The sequence below is a fragment of the Coffea arabica genome, chromosome 9c (genome assembly GCF_036785885.1).
Source record: "Coffea arabica cultivar ET-39 chromosome 9c, Coffea Arabica ET-39 HiFi, whole genome shotgun sequence".
Classification (NCBI taxonomy): domain Eukaryota; kingdom Viridiplantae; phylum Streptophyta; class Magnoliopsida; order Gentianales; family Rubiaceae; genus Coffea; species Coffea arabica.
Window position 1 is genome coordinate 36474244 of NC_092326.1, and position 18854 is coordinate 36493097.

General features: G+C 34.5%; 1 protein-coding gene across 4 annotated transcripts; it reads right to left on the bottom strand.

Moving 5' to 3' along the window:
* Positions 1–785: 785 nt before the first annotated feature.
* On the bottom strand, positions 786–11060 carry LOC113708569 (protein ROOT HAIR DEFECTIVE 3 homolog 2). 4 transcript variants are annotated; one of them, XR_011820989.1, is made up of 23 exons: positions 10647–11060; positions 10422–10488; positions 10173–10275; positions 9434–9504; positions 8877–8940; positions 8739–8804; positions 8600–8647; positions 8440–8502; positions 8265–8321; positions 7996–8154; positions 7833–7901; positions 7663–7754; positions 6760–6838; positions 5733–5898; positions 4329–4453; positions 3922–4184; positions 3751–3847; positions 3494–3661; positions 3316–3420; positions 2871–2965; positions 2634–2730; positions 1275–1459; positions 1048–1151 (listed from the first exon to the last, which is right to left on the bottom strand). XR_011820989.1 is itself a non-coding variant. In XM_027231040.2 (22 exons), the coding sequence occupies exons 1-22, from the start codon at positions 10801–10803 to the stop codon at positions 861–863; spliced, it is 2502 nt and encodes an 833-aa protein (XP_027086841.1). In that variant the 5' UTR covers positions 10804–11058; the 3' UTR covers positions 786–860. The 4 variants fall into 4 exon arrangements, 3 of the variants coding, with proteins under 3 accessions (XP_027086841.1, XP_071920874.1, XP_071920875.1); XM_027231040.2 differs by lacking the exon at positions 1275–1459 and having other exon boundaries at positions 786–1151; positions 10647–11058; XM_072064773.1 differs by lacking the exon at positions 1275–1459 and having other exon boundaries at positions 786–1151; positions 10422–10504; positions 10647–10785.
* Between the last annotated feature and the right edge of the window lie 7794 nt (positions 11061–18854).

The window sequence follows — 18854 nt, forward strand, 5'->3', positions numbered from 1 at the left end:
AATTTAGAGCCCATGCCAACCCAGTTTTCCAGTGCCGGGAATTCACAAGCAAAGCGGCAAGTGGTGTCTTCTTGTTGGAAATTCTTGCAATCTTAGTGTAGAAAAGAAAAATAACTCTTACACATAATCTAGTGACTACAAGAGAAAATACATTTTAACCAGTAGAGTTGGTGCAGTGACTAGAGAAACACTCTTGGAATCTTCTCCAAAAAAACTTTACAAAGTTCGAAAAAGAGAGAGGATGCATTTTATTTGTTTCGGGTTTCAGAGTTTTGCACCCAATAAATGTTGTTTACCTGATAAACATTAATTGGGATTCGTTTGATAAAATTGAAATCCAAAATTTGAAGCCTAAAATTTAAAATCTGAATCCATTAAGTTATTAAATTGTTAAGTATTAAACCTAACAGCATCATATTCAAAGATAAGTTATTACTTATCACTTAATTTTGAAAACAAATTTTGTCTAAAAAATTCAATGCTACTTAATTAACTCAAATGTTCAATTTTTAACTATCAAACGATTTGAATATGTTAAAGATCTAATTTCATTAAATTTAAGTGACAAATTAAGTTATTAAACAGGGCCTCTTTCCTTATCCAAACAAAAATGAGAACCAAATTTCCTTCTTACCTCGTTGTTGTTCGCAGATGCTTTTAGTTGGAACGTCTAAGTACATGTATTCCACCATTTGCATGCATCGCTCTATCCCACCATACAATTTCTCCCGATTTCGAATGGTGAAAACGTAAAAGAACTGAGCCCCAAAACAAAAATGGAAAAATACAGGAAACTGGAAGCATTTATTCTATAAACATAACAAATTATACATAGAAGTGTCAGAATACGAACTTTTGGATCAAGAAAACTCCTCGTGTTCCACATTTGTTACTCTTCTGCGAGTTAGCTGAGGACTCGAGTACTCAACACCAGTTTCACTTGAATCGTTGGAAGAAACAGATGAATCCATAGTTGAAGTAGATGTTGAGGTGCGTGTTGGCGTCTGACTTCTGAAACTCTGAGAAGCTAGAGTTTGAGTGTGTCTGGCTGGTTCATGAGCTGGGTGCCCTTGAGCTTTGGCAGCGAGTTGCCTCAGAAGAATCATAACTGTAGGAAAGAACCTTGAAGCGACGGAAATTAGTCCAGCCATCTGCAGAAACCAAAAGATTGTTAGAATTTTGTCATTCTTTACAGCAGAAGGGCTTTTCTCATTCATAAAGCGTCGGACAGGATGGATCGGTAACTGACAAAGATCAAGTATAGGTGACATTACCAGTGATAACTTGCCTAACCTAGAAGATAGCAGGCATCCAATCACAAGGTGTATAGCCAAAAAAATCATATAGTAGTTTGACTATCAATCGTTTATTTCGCAATCTGCGGGGCAAGAAAGTACATGCCAGTTCTCATCTTTACATGAAAGAAATTGCAATGACACCAGAAATTTGATGAAACAACCTGAATTTTCCGAAAGAATTCGATCAGCATAAATTTATCTCATATAGGATCAGAGTATGACAGGGAGAATGGAAGCAGGTATCTTTCTCACACACCCCAATTAGCCAGCTCTATGTGTCTTCCTTTATTCTACCTTCTGCATTCAGAGCTACTTGAAAATTTTCAATCTCTTTCAATGAAATTAGCATATCTCATCTCCATTCCTCACCCTTCATTGTTCTTATTATATACTCTTTCAACACATCAATATGATCAAGACAAGGGTATCAGAACTTTGATAAACTTTAATCATATATCAAAGTTTCCATAACGAAAACAGGAACTGTGTGCAACGGTGAAAAACAATTTCAAAGCAGATGGTCCCAACAGTCAGCTACCAGTAGGTGCAGGTACATGCACCAAATGATTCCCACTATCACTCACAACGGATGGTAAAAGAAGTAGCTAGATGTGTTGTCATTCACTAGGAGCATATAACTTTAAATATAATTCTAGATATGTATTCCTCCATTTTAACCCCGTATACTATCACTGGAATGACTAGAGTGAAAATTAATTGACCAATATGCTGAAAATTTAAAAACTCAATACCAGGAATGGGCTTTACATGTATTCAAACCATCCAATAGATGACTGCCACCATCGTTCACAACGGCTGGTAACAGGAGTAGCCAGTTATGATGTTAAATAAAAAAAACCGCATAGCTCTAAATTATATTTTCTTCCATTTTAACCCAGGCATACTGTTACTTGATCTGACAGGACTAAGAAATGAATTGACCCATATTACACTTTCATCCCAAGAGCCAATGTGAGCAGATTTCACTCATAATCTCAAACGCAATATGAGTCACTGGTTTTACTGATATTGGAAGTTTAAACATTTTTCCCATCTGGAAATACATCCAATTTACATTATGCATCTTGCAGAGAATGGAAAAGAGTCATTTTTCCCAGGAAAGAAGGTCCTTATCCAAGCTAAAGCATTAAACTTGATGCCCAACAACGTTATTATGAGTCTCTCAATCTGGAAGGCATTAACTAGGATCTAAATCACTATCATTAGCAATTTTTTCCACGAAGTTGCTGAGGTAACAGGTAAAGTAAAAGACAAATCAAATAGAGACTGAGTACCAACAAGAAAAAGGAAGGAAATACAATAGAAGCTACTCACGGTGCCATTTCGAAACTCCCCAGGAATGTCCATCTGTTCCCATATGGCTCTCCCAAATAAATATATAACAAACAGGGCCAGCATGTAAAGAGGATTTCTGTCACATGCAAAATAAAACAAGATAACATACTTCACTCTTTGAAGAAAATGCTGAAATTGCAAAAGAGTATTCCATCAATTGGAGGCATATGGACTACCGAAGAACAAGTTTTTAACTCGAACCCATCAGATCAATACCTCAAAAGAAACATGAACTCATTAAATCCAAGCACAGCCATTGCCATGATAGCCCAAGCAGGAGGTAGCCAATTATTGCTGCGCTTGTATGCCTCCTGAAATGAGATATGTTTTGACTCACAACGGTTAAAAATAGCTCTCATGATGCAAGAACTGATTTGAGGCATCATTCATACCAAGATTTACCAATGAACAGATAGAGAAGCTTCACTTGTCTCCAGTTATGCAACTTAAACTGCATAAAGTAGGATACCCCATTTTTTTCCTTTATTTGTTTAATTTGCTGCTATATTAAGTTCAAAAATACAGACCCCCACATATTAATTTCAGATGAGATCATTCTTGTTATTTTTTCATTGATTGTAAACCCGTTTTTAAAACTAGATTCCATGAAAACAATTAATCCCTTAATGAACAAGACAGAAACACATAAATAGTGCTGTACCCGTGCAGATATAGCTTGTGTAACCACATATTCTGTTTCTGCAGTAAATGTTCTCCATATAGACTTGCACTGCACTGGACTAATTAGTGTGTTCTCAGGGGGCACCTGTAACAAACACATACCGAAAGATTACACCACGCAATTAGAAGAAAGCCAACTATAATGTAGAACATAGTACCCCTTCCCATGTGCTTGAGGCAAGAGGATCTCCAATAATTCCAGCACCTCTACTCCGGGAAGATATGGCAACCGAGCCATCAATAAGCATAGAGGACAGGACATTCTCTATCTTATCTGGTTTCTCATCCAAGCGTACAGCAGCCAACACTGACAAAATGCTGACAGCCTACCAAAAAGAAGTGCATTTTAGAAACATTGATTAACCCACCAAATATTAAGTATTATTTCCTCCAGCAGAATATCTTTGCAAATTACCGCAGAGCGTGCCTCATGTGTAATTGCTTTAATGTCCTCCTTCCCAGTCCATACCCTTGGCAATGAATCATTATCATGGTTGAAAACCATTGTAAACCTAAAAGATTAGAATTGGATAAGTAACATGAACAAATTATAAACAGCTGAAGTAAATAAACACCTGCAGCCTACTTGTCCTTCATATGAATAACAGCTTTCCCAGCTTGCTCTCTAGCTTCCTTAACGACAACACTTCTAGCATAGTCCCTCAAATTCTGGACCATTTTGCCAAATCCTTCCTGATCCAGTTCGAAACCAGCAGCGGCTGTGGAAAAGCCTGATACAGCTCCGTCTGCCTCACGTCTCAGAAGCCTTCTTATTGAAGCCCACGTGTCTTTGCCACCAGTGTCAAAAAGGGATTCCACTGGTTCACCAAGTCTTGCACTAAGTTGTTTCTATCAAAGGAAATATATGAATGCTTTATTTTTTTTCTGTTAATAAGCATGACAACATGAAGATAAACCTGTCTTCCACAGGAAAGGAAAGAATAGCTAAGCAACAAACAGTGTAACCTTGGTGGATCAATTATGAGTTATTACCTCAAATTTAGCAATCAGTTGTGACAACTTTTCAGCACGAACAGAAGATGCATGAGCCTGCATATCACGTTGAAGCTTCTCACGAATTTTAGATGCATCCCAATCAGCATGCTTTATCACAGCATCTAAAACAAGGACAAAGCACTCAAATGAAGCAAATTACAACTGTATGGTAAACCATTCCCACACCACCAACTAGAGATGGAGAGATAGGGCAGAAAGATATTCTCAACACTTGAAGGTCTGAAAGATATCACGCAGAAAAAGCAGCAACAAGCCCGCATTGTTGCTCAAGAACCATTTTGGAATTAATGGAGGCCTAAAAGCTGAACCAGAAAGCTGGTTAATCACCCTTACCAGTCAATATTATTACAATGTATCTAATTAGGACCTCCAATGCTTTTGGCCAAAGAAAAGTGAAAAGAACACAACAAATGAGACTCAGAAAATGCAACTCCTTTTAGAATGTATTATAACATTTGACTGAGGAGATGTGTCAATTGTTGCTTCCCAATACTTTGTGCTTCATCCATAGCAGTCTGACTCATTTATGTACATTAACAGTTCCCAAGTTTTTTCTGCTTTATCCCTTAAACTATCTTTTTGTCACAAATAGTAAAGGAAGTTCTTAGAAGCATGTAATTCAGGCCCTTCCATGGTTTTAGTGGTTAACCGTGACAGAAAGTATGATAAGCTAGCCAACTGAAGGAACAGTGGCACCAGAAACCACATTTGTTGGAGGAGAAAATACAAACTCTTAAAAGGGGGAGAATGGGTTGCTATAAATAGTATATAAAAGGCCAGACAGAAGGAAGATGGGAAGAAGTAAGGGGTGAATGGCATACTGGGATGAGATAGAGGAGAAAGAGGTGGCAAGCTAGGAGGCAGAGATTGACTGGGGAGAGCTATACAAGTACCTAGAATGGTTGCTGACTCAACTTTTTAAGGCATAAAATTATGACAATACTGTCCAATTCAGCAGTGAGCTTGACAGAAAATAAAGCATTTCATATGCACAAGGAAGCTTTAAAGGTAAATCTGCCAAATCGCCTTCAAAATCTCTCACATCGTCTCCATGACTGGTGCATTTCAGCACCAGCTATTGTAGCTGATGTCTCTGTTAGTCCACACCTTACATGCATCATAGGGGAAAAAAATACCCATAACACCCACGTCTACAGGTATTTGGCCAATTTCAAGTTATTTAATTCAATTTCAATTTCACTATCCTTTTATACTCCACCCTTCCACAGTAGGTGACACTTTAGCAACACCTATAATATCCCGCCATGGCAAAATGCAACACAAAGACTAACACATAACCTACGTTTTAAGAGGTGCATTGCTGTCTATAAAGAATCCACAAGTTTGACCATGAAACATATCCAAATGTAAAAGAATAACCTGAACAACCCTTGTCAAACTCGAGCGTTGAGGATTGCATACAACTATTAACAGAAGCCACAAACCCTTCTCCTCTAGATAATTTTTGCTCAAGTTGAATTTTGAAATTCATAAGTGCACTAGAACGCAGATGCCCCAACAAAGTAATGTAAGCAGGATGGACCAACTGCACAACACAGGAATTGTCAGCATATGACAGATCATAGCAGACTGAAAAGCTCAAAAACTATCCCAGTTTGATTTTCAACAGCAGAAAGAGATGACGAATCATGTAATGATACAAAGGAGAGAATAATATGTTAGGGATATCGAAATCATGCCAAGAATAGAAAAAGAAAGTAGAGAAGGGGAAACCAGAAACAGAAGAAATCTTAAAGATTAAAAGTTCAATCAAACAACTGAATGAAAAGGACCATTTGCTGGATATAAATAAAGTAATATCCATACGAACAGATAAATCCCAATGATAATTCACTCCAACAAAATCTGATGTCAAAAGCATTAGTACAAGTTTCATGATCAATGGCTTTGAGTTTCTAGGTATTGACTGAGTTTACAGTGACTTTAAAAACTATACTATCTTCTCTTCATTGCTTTCTAGCAAAGCTGCAAATCTGTAATTAATTTATTAATTTATGATCTACTTACTAGAGAAAAGAAAAATGGGGAAAAATGAAATACATTAACCCTCTACAAGATAAAATTCTCCAAATCTCTTTCACAGTTTTGTTGTAGCTGTCATTTTCTAATACCCATACTCTTCATGATTAGCTTGCAAACTACACTAAGTAAAACAAGAAAAAGGGAATTAATACTACCATTGACCTTTTAAAACTCCTCAAAATGAGTTATCCATCTAGTGGTTTCACAAAATTTGTGCTATGTAATTGGATTACTGAGGAAACTATGCAAAATGACTCATAAAAGTGAACTTCATGAGAATCTGAAGAAGATCACAGAGCTTGTAGATGTCATGAACAGAGGAATACTAAATATAGCAGAAGAATCCTAAAAGAACACTACCAACCTGTAATGCTTTTGACTTCAGCAGCAGACGCTTGGCATTTCTGACACCTTCTTCAAAGTAGACAGCCTCCATATCATATCTATTACATGTTATAACCAATTAAACAATCTCAAGTCCTATGTTACTTTTCCCAATGTACCTGAGCTCAAGAAGAAAATAAAGCAGCACTACAGTACAAATCCAGTATATATAACCTGAAGTCTCCATTCATATTTGTAGGGCCACACACCAAATAAAGCTTTTGTCAATACTACATGAAGATGATAAAATGTTGCCAATGTATTTTATTTTCTTCAAGCTATATGAACTGTCTACATGTTTGAATCTAGCAAACCAACTGAATCAAGATATTTTTTAAAATAATTAACTTGTTTACAAATGATCACATGTATAAGAAATCCAGTGATCTCCACAGCAGGATCAGTGAATGGTTCTTGCAGAATTCTCAAGGGCAAGAATTTAACTGTCCAGGTTTCTTGGTGATAAGGAAAATCTTCACATAAGTTATCAAAGAGAGCTTTAACAACCATCTAGATGGAATGACATTGGATTGCAGCATCAGCAACAATTTATTGTTAGATTTGATTCTTGAAGAGCAAAGTATGAAATTATCCGGATGGCTAGTTAAGAATTTCAAATAGTTTACACATCATGCTTGGATACAAGACGTGCCAACAAGCAACTGAATCAACATTAATATCTGCTCAAAGACAGAGCAGTCTTATTCTGTATTTTATTCTTTTGTTGCCCCCAAGGAAAATTGGCAGAGGGGAATCAGATGTTCAAAGAGCAAGTTATCTTGCGTTAATGGTAAAAACTTTCAAGCTTCAGACGCACCAGTTATTTCATAAATGCCTCTAAGATGATGATTAATATTTCTACTTGAGATCGTTATGAACTTACTCAGATAGATATGCATCCAAGATTGAGCTCAGCTTCCTCCCAAAACCCTGAACTGGACCAGCATGGACTGCTTGCTCCAAAGCCAACCAATCCTATTTCCAATAAAGATCTTAACCACAAGCAAATGAAACAAATCTTGTTTTACTGAGACAATGGAAATATGCATAAACCTCATCAGATGCCAATAGACTGAACTTCTCATTTGCAATCTCTTCACATCGTACTGTAGCAACCATGACCTAAGAGAAAATATGTTAGATCACTTATATTATCAGAACCTCTATCTTTATCTACTCTATTGAAGATAGAGAGAGAGAGAGAGAGAGAGAGAACCTTGTGGGCTGGGAGATCAAGATCCCTATTTTCTTTAATAACTTTCCATATCTGTTGTGTACTAAAAGAAAATCCAGAGGCAGGAACAACAGCTCTTCTGTCACCAGCAATCCCTCCTGGATATATGGAATTGAAAAACCGCTGCCTTAGTTGTGCAACCTGTATGAAGCAGAACAAACAGTAATGACATGATAAAGTTTACCTGATATAATACCACAGAAATTGAAAAATCAAAATAGAGGAGAGAGTATGCACCCAGGACAAACAACCTGCTCTTTAAATTGTTCTTCCCTCTCTTCAAAGCTGGATAAGGCAGTGACTTCAACCTTCACATTCAAACAAATACAAAAAGAAAAAAGAAATAAAAAAGAGAATCAGATTGATAAAATATATTGTAATTTAGACGAATTCAGAAATGGGACATGAGGCAAACAATTTTCTTACATTGAAAAATTCACTGAGAGGGGTGTCCATGTGGGCCAGAGGCTTTGAAACTGTATCCCATATCTGTATAATCAGTAACCTTCAATAAGACCAGAGTGAAAATGTCCATCCAAGAAGTAAGTTGCTTTTAGATTCTAATATAACTGAGACACAATATTACCTTTTGAATGTCCTCCCTCAGGATAGGTTCCAAATATTCGAAAGGTGTCTACAAGAATCCCAATATAGGCACATTAAATTTTCTCTTGAAAAATACACAAGGATGGCGAAGGCATTGATCACATAAACAGCTATCAGACCTTTGTTTTATCACGTATAACGAATAGAAGTGTCGTTTTTCGCGGACTAAACAGGCGCATCATAACCTGTCAAAAAGGAAGATACAACAACATAAGGCACTGATGCATTCACAAAAGACCATAAACCATATTATATACCTGAAATACAATTTTCAGAAGTGGTTTATTGGAAGCCTGCTCTCGACCAATGTCATGGCACCACCTGCATGTGGACAGAAAGCTAAGTCTTAGTAGCTACCTGGGATTCTAGAATTTGTATTAACAAATTGTATAAGAACCATGAACAACGGTAATGAAAAATGATTAGCCAAGTGAAGCAAAGAAACCAAAATGTAAAATTCCAAGACAACACGGTTTTGAAGAGGACAAGAGATGATCAAGAAGTTACGAAGTCATGAAAGATGTATATGTATATATATGTCTGTATATATGTATATGTGTGCATGTCTGTGTGTGTGATAGTTAGATGCTCAGGATATCATAAAGCATGCTTACAGCAATAGCAGGCCGGGGAGAAAAATGCAGCAGGGCAGGGTTAGAATATTGAGTGGCAGAATAGGTTTTTGCTTCCTTGAATATTACATTCTAAATTTTCAAATAAAATATTTATATAATGGTCAGTTCTAACTTCTAAGGTGAAGAATAGGGTATCAAGATAATCCATGGCATCCATATAATAAACTCAAGAAACTCACATGTTTATTACAACAACATCTGCAACAGCCAAAGCAAATAGTGCACTCTGCTTCTCAAATGTTGTGTCATCCTGGAATCAAAAAATCAACACCTTCAATGAAAATGTGTGATGCATTAATATCTAAAGGTTAAGAACACTAAGAGAAATCTCTACTATGCCATGTGACCTTAATGCTGTCAACATCTTGCATATTTCACCCCCATTCAAGCTATACATGTTTGGCTTCATTCTTAGCTCTAGCTAATAAGATCAGTCCATGCAGTAACCTAGATCATCTCTTCAAATATATGAAGAACAAGCTTAGCAGATCCGTTTTCCTGATTAACTAAAAAGGGAATAAGCTTCCAGACCATGGTCCACCCATTTTGCCAGAGTGATTTGGATATTTATCAAACAAATAACTGCGCTAAGAAACCTTAAAAAGGCATGTCAACTAATAAAATGGGTAGCACTTGCAAAAAAAACATAATAATAATAACAATAATAGTAAGTGGTAGACCATCAATAGTCGTGTCAAGAGTCAAGGACGCCTGTAGACAACTTCTGATATCCAGGCAATTTAAGTTAGTGCTGATACTTTTACACTACTACACCGCACCATCCTCGCTCAAGATTAGCATTCTGAATAACTGCTAAAAGCTATTGTAACTCGCCATATTCACATTGTACTCAAAAATACAGATTTTAAAAAAAAATGAGTGCTTAGAATACAAGATACAAAACGAAAAATTCAGTACCTCGCCCCTCTCGCGGCCATCAGTGCCCTCCAAATCCATCACTACTGTAAAGGGCTCGATACCCACTGCCTTTGCTATCCAAATGCCCTTTGTAGTTTGACTCCTATAACAAAAATTGAACAAAAAAAATCAGAATTAACACAAAATGATATCTTGTGCAAGAAATAGCGCAACTTTCTCTTTCTTTTATACTAATTAAAAAGAAAATCCAACCAAAGCACAAAAAGAGGGGAAATTTTATGAATGTACCTTCCCTTAAAAGCATCCATCTCCCTGAAGTTTGTATAGAATAGATGGTTTAACAGAGTACTCTTCCCTGTTCACATATCCAACTAAACTAGTTTAATCATCAAACAACCCAAAGAAAAATGCCAAATTCAATCTATATCGCTAACAAATAAGCTCATAAATGGCTAAATTAAACCATTAGTAACCAAATGAAACAGAGCAAAAATCAAGAATGATGATATTTACCACTGCTCTGAGGTCCCATAATTGCGACAACAGCATAGGAGAGGCCGCACTGAGAAAACTTCATAGCTTTCATGAACTTCTCCAAACCAACAAAGTTAAATTCGCCGTTGCCGTCGATTAGCTGCGTCGAGCAACAGTTCTTCTCCTCCTCCTCCATCACTAACAACTCCTACTATAGTACCACCACCAGCTCCAGCTTCTCTATCTTCCTCCGTCTCTTCAATCCAACTTCTGTGAAGTTCAAATGGAGTTTTCGGAATCTTTGAGGATTTGAAAAAGGTTGTAGGAGTGAGGTTAAAGGAAAGAATTTGGGAATTGATGAAGATTTTGTTTAGTCGTTTACGAAGTTAAGAAAGAGGGAAGAAAGGTAAAGGAAGGATTATTCTTGAACTGTGTAATGACTTTTTTTTTATCTTAACTTTTTATGTTTATTTTATTTTGTTAATTAATGTATTATTATGATAAATAATGACGTAGGAGTAGGAGTAGCAATTGAGACGGTGCCGAGGCTAAATATACCCCGCCTCATCCCCGCCAAACCATCCGCAAATATATATATATATATATATATATATATATTTATATACATATATATAATATTACCCTCGCCTCATCCCCGCCAAGCCACCCGCTAATATATATATATATATATATATATTTATACATTTATATGCACATATATATAATATTTATTTTAATTAGTTATAAACTGATAATAATGATATTATTAGTTATCAATATTATATAACGTATATTAGTATGTGTAATATAATTGATACTATCAATTATATTAAAAATTATACATATCTACTAGTAGAAATTATTTATTAATTATACTAAATTTACTAATATATTTATATTAAATTTCTAATTACACTTAACAAAATAACACTTTTTTTCTCAAAAAAATACAATAATGACTTAGTGATTGTATTTATTACAAAAGTGAAAATTTGACTACTTTAGTAGAATTTATTTCATCATATTGGATTGCATTTAAATAGTTTTTGTTTAATTGTTTTTATGGATTTCAAATGTAAAATTATAATGGATAATGACTTGGTGATATGTTGATATTTTAGTACTTAATTATTTACTAAAATTTGACTACAATAAAATTATATGGTAAATTTTTATTAATCCTGCGAAAGCAAGGCGGGGCAAGGGCAGGGGACGTGGCGGAGACGAGGGCGGGGGGAAGTAGTAGGCAATCCACTCCTGCTCCAAACCCACTCCGTTGTCATTCCTATGATAATGTTAAAATGAGCAATTGCTACCTTTATTAATTACCGAATCATGGTAAATTTTGTAGAAAGAGCTTTAAACTCTTCAAAATTGCTTGAATGAAGGCCCTGATCTTTTCTTCTTAAATTGAAATGTCTAAATGATTTCCTTTTCTTTATTTTTCTTTTATTTTTTGGGATGAACGGATGTTGAGAATAGAAAAAAAAAATTTAGGGAATGAGCTAAATTGAGTTTAATCAGCATAAAGTAGGTAAATAAATTTCAATGATAAAAATTTAAATATATGATCATTGGAGTTGCAAATTATGCTATGCCATGTTTCATGCTTATGAGTTGTGATTAATTGATAGTTGCGAGAAACGAGTTAAAGTCATTAATTGATAGTTTTCATAGAGTCATTAATTCTATCATTCTATATCTAATCATGAAACGAGTTAAATATATATTATTATAGTTTTGAGAAAGTTCATAACAAAATAAAAAATTTTGTTTGAGCTATTTTTTATAGTATTTTCTACAGGCATTTTGATTTGGTGATGGGCACAAGAGAAGTTACGAAATTTTCTTTTCAAAAAAAATTTATGAAAATTTGATTCAGATGTCAATTTGTATCTCAAATTGCAGCTATTGGTATGTCTCTTATTCTGCAACAAATTAGGTACCATATTGCGATTGCAATTTCTGTCTCCGTTTTCGCTTCTGTTTCCCATTTTCACTTCTGATTGCTCTCACTGGGTTTTACAGTTGAAAAAGTCGCGAAGGATGGAGCTGCAGTTAGTAACCCGGGACCGAATGGGGCTGCAGAATCTGGAAATGAGAGGTTTCTTTTAAAGGGTACAGTTTCGAACGTAGTAGCTAAACTTTGGGCTATGATACATGGTTTGAGACTTGATTAGGCAAAGGGATGGAGGAAAGTAGTTTTGGAGTTTGAAACGAGTACGAATCTAGTTAAAGAAGGAAACAACAGAAGCATACATTGGTTATAACCTCTATGACCGACCTTTTACTTTTATTCGTTGCATCAGACTGCACTCCCATCACCGATTCTAAGTTTTCCGGCCAAAGTAATTAAACAGGATACTGCGTGACTAGTGCCCTGTGGGACGGACGCATGCAAACCATGTCACTCGGAAGTAGTAGTATATATAAGATCAAATGTAATGTCTCTATTAACCCACGAGGGTTGTGGGTAGGTATGGTGCTGGCACAAATCAGATACAAAAAGCTGCATTAAGCCTATGATATCTTACTAGGAACGCCCAATATTTTTCTTGTATGGTTCATCATGTGTGCACTTTGTAACGATGACAAGTGAAATCGCTGGTAAATGTATGTTTAGCTAGGGTGAGGGACAAGTCAAATCCCTGGTAAATTTGCTTACTAGCTATTGAATTTGGAATTCTTTTGTTTAACTTATTCAGTACATAAAAAGCTACATATACACAGTGGCGGAGCCAGAAAAAATTTTCATTGGAGGCAAAAGCAATTCTAAAATTTTTTACCTTCTCTTTTTTCTAGTTTTTTAAGAAAAAAATATTCACTAACAAGTACAAATGATACATATATTCAATGAAAAATATAAAAAGACAAACTCAAAATTATTAATGTAATAATAATTTTATTTCAAAAAGCAAACTAAACCATTTACAATTGCTTATGATGAGTTTTCATATTTTGATAACGGTTTACAACTTTTTCATTTTGAATTTTATGAAGTATATTTTTCTCAATATAAGTAACTAAACAATTATTCATCCAAGTGTTTTCCATTCTATTTTGTAACCGATTTTTCACTATATTCATAACTGAAAAAACCCTTTTTACAGTAGTTGTAACAACAGGTAAAATCAAAGACAACTCTAGGAGTATATAAATCAATGGATACACAAAACTCCAAGGGGCACACTTAAAATTATATCAAATTTTTATGAGTATTATAGAAATTCAAGGGAGGCAATGAGGCCCCTGCCCCCTGTGTAAATCCGCCCCTGCATATACATCAACTAAATATATATTGTATGCGGTGAATTATTACAACATAGGCAGGAAAGGTTGTAACGAAACTCACAAGATGAGACATGATTATATTTGAATTAGAAATTGATGATTGACTGAGCGTGCATTGATAACCCATGGTGAAATACTTCCTAATGAATTTGAAGCTACTTTTTTTTTTTTTCCGGTTTGGGGTGTCCGAGCCTACGCCCGACTAGTCCCCCAATCCCGAGGAGAGCGGGTCCCACCTATCCTCAGGAAATTACGCCGAGTTGTTGAGTTCGGGATCGAACTCAGGCCGTCTCACCTTAATGAGGGTTACACGATCACCCGAGCAACCCGTCGGGGGCATGAATTTGAAGCTACTTGAAGATGCGTTTTCAACTACTCAATAGTTTCTATCGAGTAACTAAAGTGTTACAATCTAATAGATTAAAACCTGTAATTTTATAAAATTACAACTTTTAATGCATGATGTAACAGATAACAAATCATCTAAAGTAAATTTCACCGTGTTGTGAACGAAACTTTATTCTCTATTTAATCATGTACCGCATGCAAATAGGAGAAAGCTTTCTTTTTCGTTTCTTCATGAATGAACCATGAATTTGATATCACCTCCAAAACTAACTGCATGAATGACACTAGAAATTTTACTATTAATATTAATTATGGTAGTTCATGGCTTCCAATCTCCAATGGCCTAAGTGGATCATCCTTGTGAAAGCACCAAGGAAGTGCAAAAGAGATGGACTTCTGTCAGTTGAGGAAGGCCAAAATGATTAATTTGGGCATTTTTGGGCTTAGGGGTGGGTCCTGGTGTGCGTCTGGTTGTTGAGGCCCTTGCCACTTGGGCCCCCATCCCACTTAATACTGATTATCTTCCTTTTAATAAGTTTTTAATATTGATAATCTTAACTATCCCTTATACAATTTTCTGATTTATTTTTGGAGAAATACTGCTAAATTTAACATTTAAATTATTGATAAATGACATCAAACAAGCTGAAATTAATCTTTTGAGTGCCAAAAACTCCTCCTCTCTAGAGGTAAAAAACTTAGGCCCGTATGGATTCATACTTTTTTTTCAAAAACTAGTTTTATTTTTTAGGCCACAGTAACACTCAATTAACGCACACAATTTCTAATACAACTTATTCAAAAAATATTTTAATTAAATCTTACCATATTTTCACCCATTACCACTATCCACCAACACCACCACCTCTCCCCTACTTCTTCTCCTCCACCTCTACTGCCACCATCATCGCCACATTTTCCCCTCATCTCTCCTTCCTCTTCCTCGTTCCTCTTCTCCTCCCTTCCCCTCTGCGCCCTTTTGCCTACTCTGGTCGCATGATGTAGTGGCATTTTCATGGGAGTGTATATACCTAATCCATACGAAACCTTTGTATTTTCATTTAAGAAATCTTTGTCCAAGTTTATTTGTTTGTCACTTTTAAATTGCATTTTTTTTATAGTGAAGTAGATGTAGATATATAAAGAACTATCTGGTTCTTTAAGGGAAAAGGTTGGGTTGGATAGCAAGGGAAGAGGAATTGTAAGTATGAGATATTGAATTCAACCCCACCCACTTAAAAAAAATGGTTCCTTAAATTTAATTTTGTCTTACGTACAATGAATTTTTGAAAAATTATGGCTAAATTATTTGTTTTTTTAAAAGTGAAATTTTTTTGAAAGAAAAGGACACATAAGTTTTCTCACATATTTTTTAAAACAAAAAGCAAATTTTTCTGACACAACTTTACCCAAATATAAAAAGTTCTCACACATTTGAGTATATTCACAAATTACAAATATAATAAAATGTTTAGTGGCAAAAAATGTAAAATATACCAAAAAAGTATCATATCTAAGACTAATTATAGAGAACGATACATATCATATATATATATATATATATATATATATATATATATATAATAAAGTCGTATTCTCATTCTTATCCCTTCATGTTTTCTCTTTCCTACGTGGCTTAACGAGACGGCAAGTAGTTTCCTACGTGGTTTACTCCTTTTTTGTATAGATATATATCAATTCGTATTTCTTATAAGATTTCTTAATATTATATGATTCTTATTTCTTACCCAAAAAAAGAACTAGAAAGTAATGCGATATAAATAAAAGAGACATAAATATCTCTATTAGATATATCTCCAAATTCATGCCAATAATTTGTGTACTGCGTAGGGAACCGAAGTAAATAAGAATTGTTATTACTACAAGAAGTAGAAAAGTAACTAATTTCAAAAGGAACCATTAATAATAGAAGTCAATATCTATATTGGAAATAAGATTCTTAATAAATTTTATTATTAAGTGCGTTATCAAAACATAGTGCATAGCACGAAATTTATGGAAAAGAAAAGTTAATTGAATCCAATTAACAATATGTATTTGACCCATACGGTCAAACATAAATTCCTATTTGAGTACGGGTTTGTAAATTCTTATAAATCCGTTCGTTGTTAATCAAAACATGCAGGTTATACTCATTACTAGGTTATAGAATTTACAATACATCTCTGCCCAGATGGTGGGGAGTATTTAGTGTGTGGACCTACATCATAGGAGTCTATGCACTTAAAGGACTTGATATAGTTGAAGTGGTCTTTCAAGGTAGTTATAACAATTCTTATTTACTTCGGTTCCGACGCAGTACACAAATTATTGGCATGAATTTGGAGATATATCTAATAGAGATATTTATGTCTCTTTTATTTACATCGCATTACTTTCCAGTTCTTTTTTTGGGTAGGATATAAGAATCATATAATATTAAGAATTTTTATAGGAAATAAGAATTGATATATATCTAAACAAAAAAGGAGCAAGCCACGTAGGAAAGAGAAAACATGAAGGGATAAGAATGAGAATACGACTTTATTATATATATATATATATATATATATATATATATATATATGATTTGTCCTTTTGCATATAAGCCAAGAAGAAAATTAATTGTGTTACTATTGTTTGGACGGGAGATTATTTGTCAAAATATATTTACTTACATCATCATTATAATTTTCAACACACTTTTTTATCTTTTCAATTATCTTTTTATCTCACACACATCACATCACAAAAAGTGCTACAGTAAAAATATCTCAAATAATATACAATCCAAATAATCAGAAGTTAATTTTATATACATTATTATGATTGCATGCATGACATATATATTAATATATATAATTTAGATTTTAAATTTAAATTTAAATTAATTTCTATACAATGATGATAGTATATATATATATATATTTTTTTTTTTATTCAAGATTAATTCTTATTATTATCGCTGTTGTTACAATTTTGAAGTCTGTTGCTTGCTCCCTCATAAGGGGTTGGGGCGAAGGCCGATGCCTTTAGAATATCAGACCATTTCGTACGATAATCTTCTCGGATCTTCTCAATTCCAACTAACTCTGCATATAAATGAGCCTGGTGCGCCCAACAAGTACATTGATGGCCACATACAAAGACAGGTTGTGAAATTACTAAAACAGCCCTGGTCTTTGTACCCCAAAATGCAGCAGGCTAGCGTCCAAATACTAAGAACGACAATGACGTGTCAGAGGCGGTAGTGATGGGGCCCAGTGAACCGTCCTCCCTTGGTCAAACCTCGAGAAGCCAGTCAAAGAAGCTCTGCAGCTGTGGGCCCTAGTGATGTCCTAGCTGGCAGATAAAAAGTCGGAAAAGGTCGCTGACGTGGCTCACCAGTCTTTTAGTGCCTTGAGGGACAAAACTAGCGTCTGTATATTTCCCAAAAGGACAAAATTGTCCCCCTTCTCCTGCAACTCCCTAGTTTAGGGTTGGTGTGTATATAGTTTGAGATCCCAAAAAAAGAAAGGATGGCATTATTATAATTTCAATGCAAATCCGGGGTGATTTTAGTCTTTGTGGAGACCTTGATCCAGTTTGAATTGCTATTTTTTTTAAATTTTTATATAAAAATACATAATTATTTGATATATATGAAATAAGAAGATAAATAGAAAATATGTTCACGAAAAATATAAAAACTTTTCTTATACAGCTTTTTTAAAAGGGTAATAACTTTTTGCACGGGAGACACGAGCATTCTTGAAGCTAATCTAATGATTAGGATGATATTTAGTACTCTCATACATTCTTTTAATGAAGATTTCCCCTAGCTAGGTCTTTTTAATGATACTTTTACTTTACCACGTACGAAGTTATTAAGCAGCTTTAAATTGAATGGTCAGTATGGTACCACATGGGTAGATGATAGTTTGTTTCTTCTTTCAATCGTGCATTGTCTTTATGAAATGGCTCTAAAAATGAAAATGAGATTTGGGAAAAAGTAGCTTGTAGACGACAAATTTTGGGGGAGTATTGACTAACAAGAGCAAGTCGAAATGCATCCATACATATAGTACGAGGAAACATTAATAGTTGGATATGGATTTTTATTCAAAATATTGTTTGACTTGCGTCGTAAATATGTTTTTCAACCAATTTTTTATATTTTTAATTATTTTTTTATCTCACGTATATCATATCACAAAAAATGTTATAATGCTATTTCAAATACTTTTTCTAAATAATCTCCAATCCAAACACATTAGGATTATCTTTCTTATAATTATTTTGACTTCGTTTGGATTGGAAATAATTTGAAATTTTTATTATTTAATGTAGCACATTTATGATGTATGTAAGATTCAAAAAATAAATTTTTCCCGTGAATAAGAAGGATAAAATCAATTTTCCTTCAAAAAAAAGGATAACAATATAAGTAAATCTTATATACACTGACAAAATATATACAACATTATCGTTGGATCCATGGTATGTGTGCAAAAATTGCAAATTTAAATTTCATGTAATTGTCATTTATCCAACATTAACAATGTATACGTAGAAAAAATTAATCCTAACAATATTTAAACCAATAAAGATTTCCTAAGCTTTTTTTGT

Coding starts and splice junctions, on each gene's coding strand:
- LOC113708569 (XM_027231040.2), bottom strand. CDS start 10,803: ATGGAGGAGGAGGAGAAGAACTGTTGCTCGACGCAGCTAATCGACGGC. Junction 6,839..7,662: donor TTGGATGCATATCTATCTGA/GTAAGTTCATAA, acceptor AACATGTAATAG/ATATGATATGGAGGCTGTCT. Junction 5,899..6,759: donor TGAAGTCAAAAGCATTACAG/GTTGGTAGTGTT, acceptor TGTGTTGTGCAG/TTGGTCCATCCTGCTTACAT.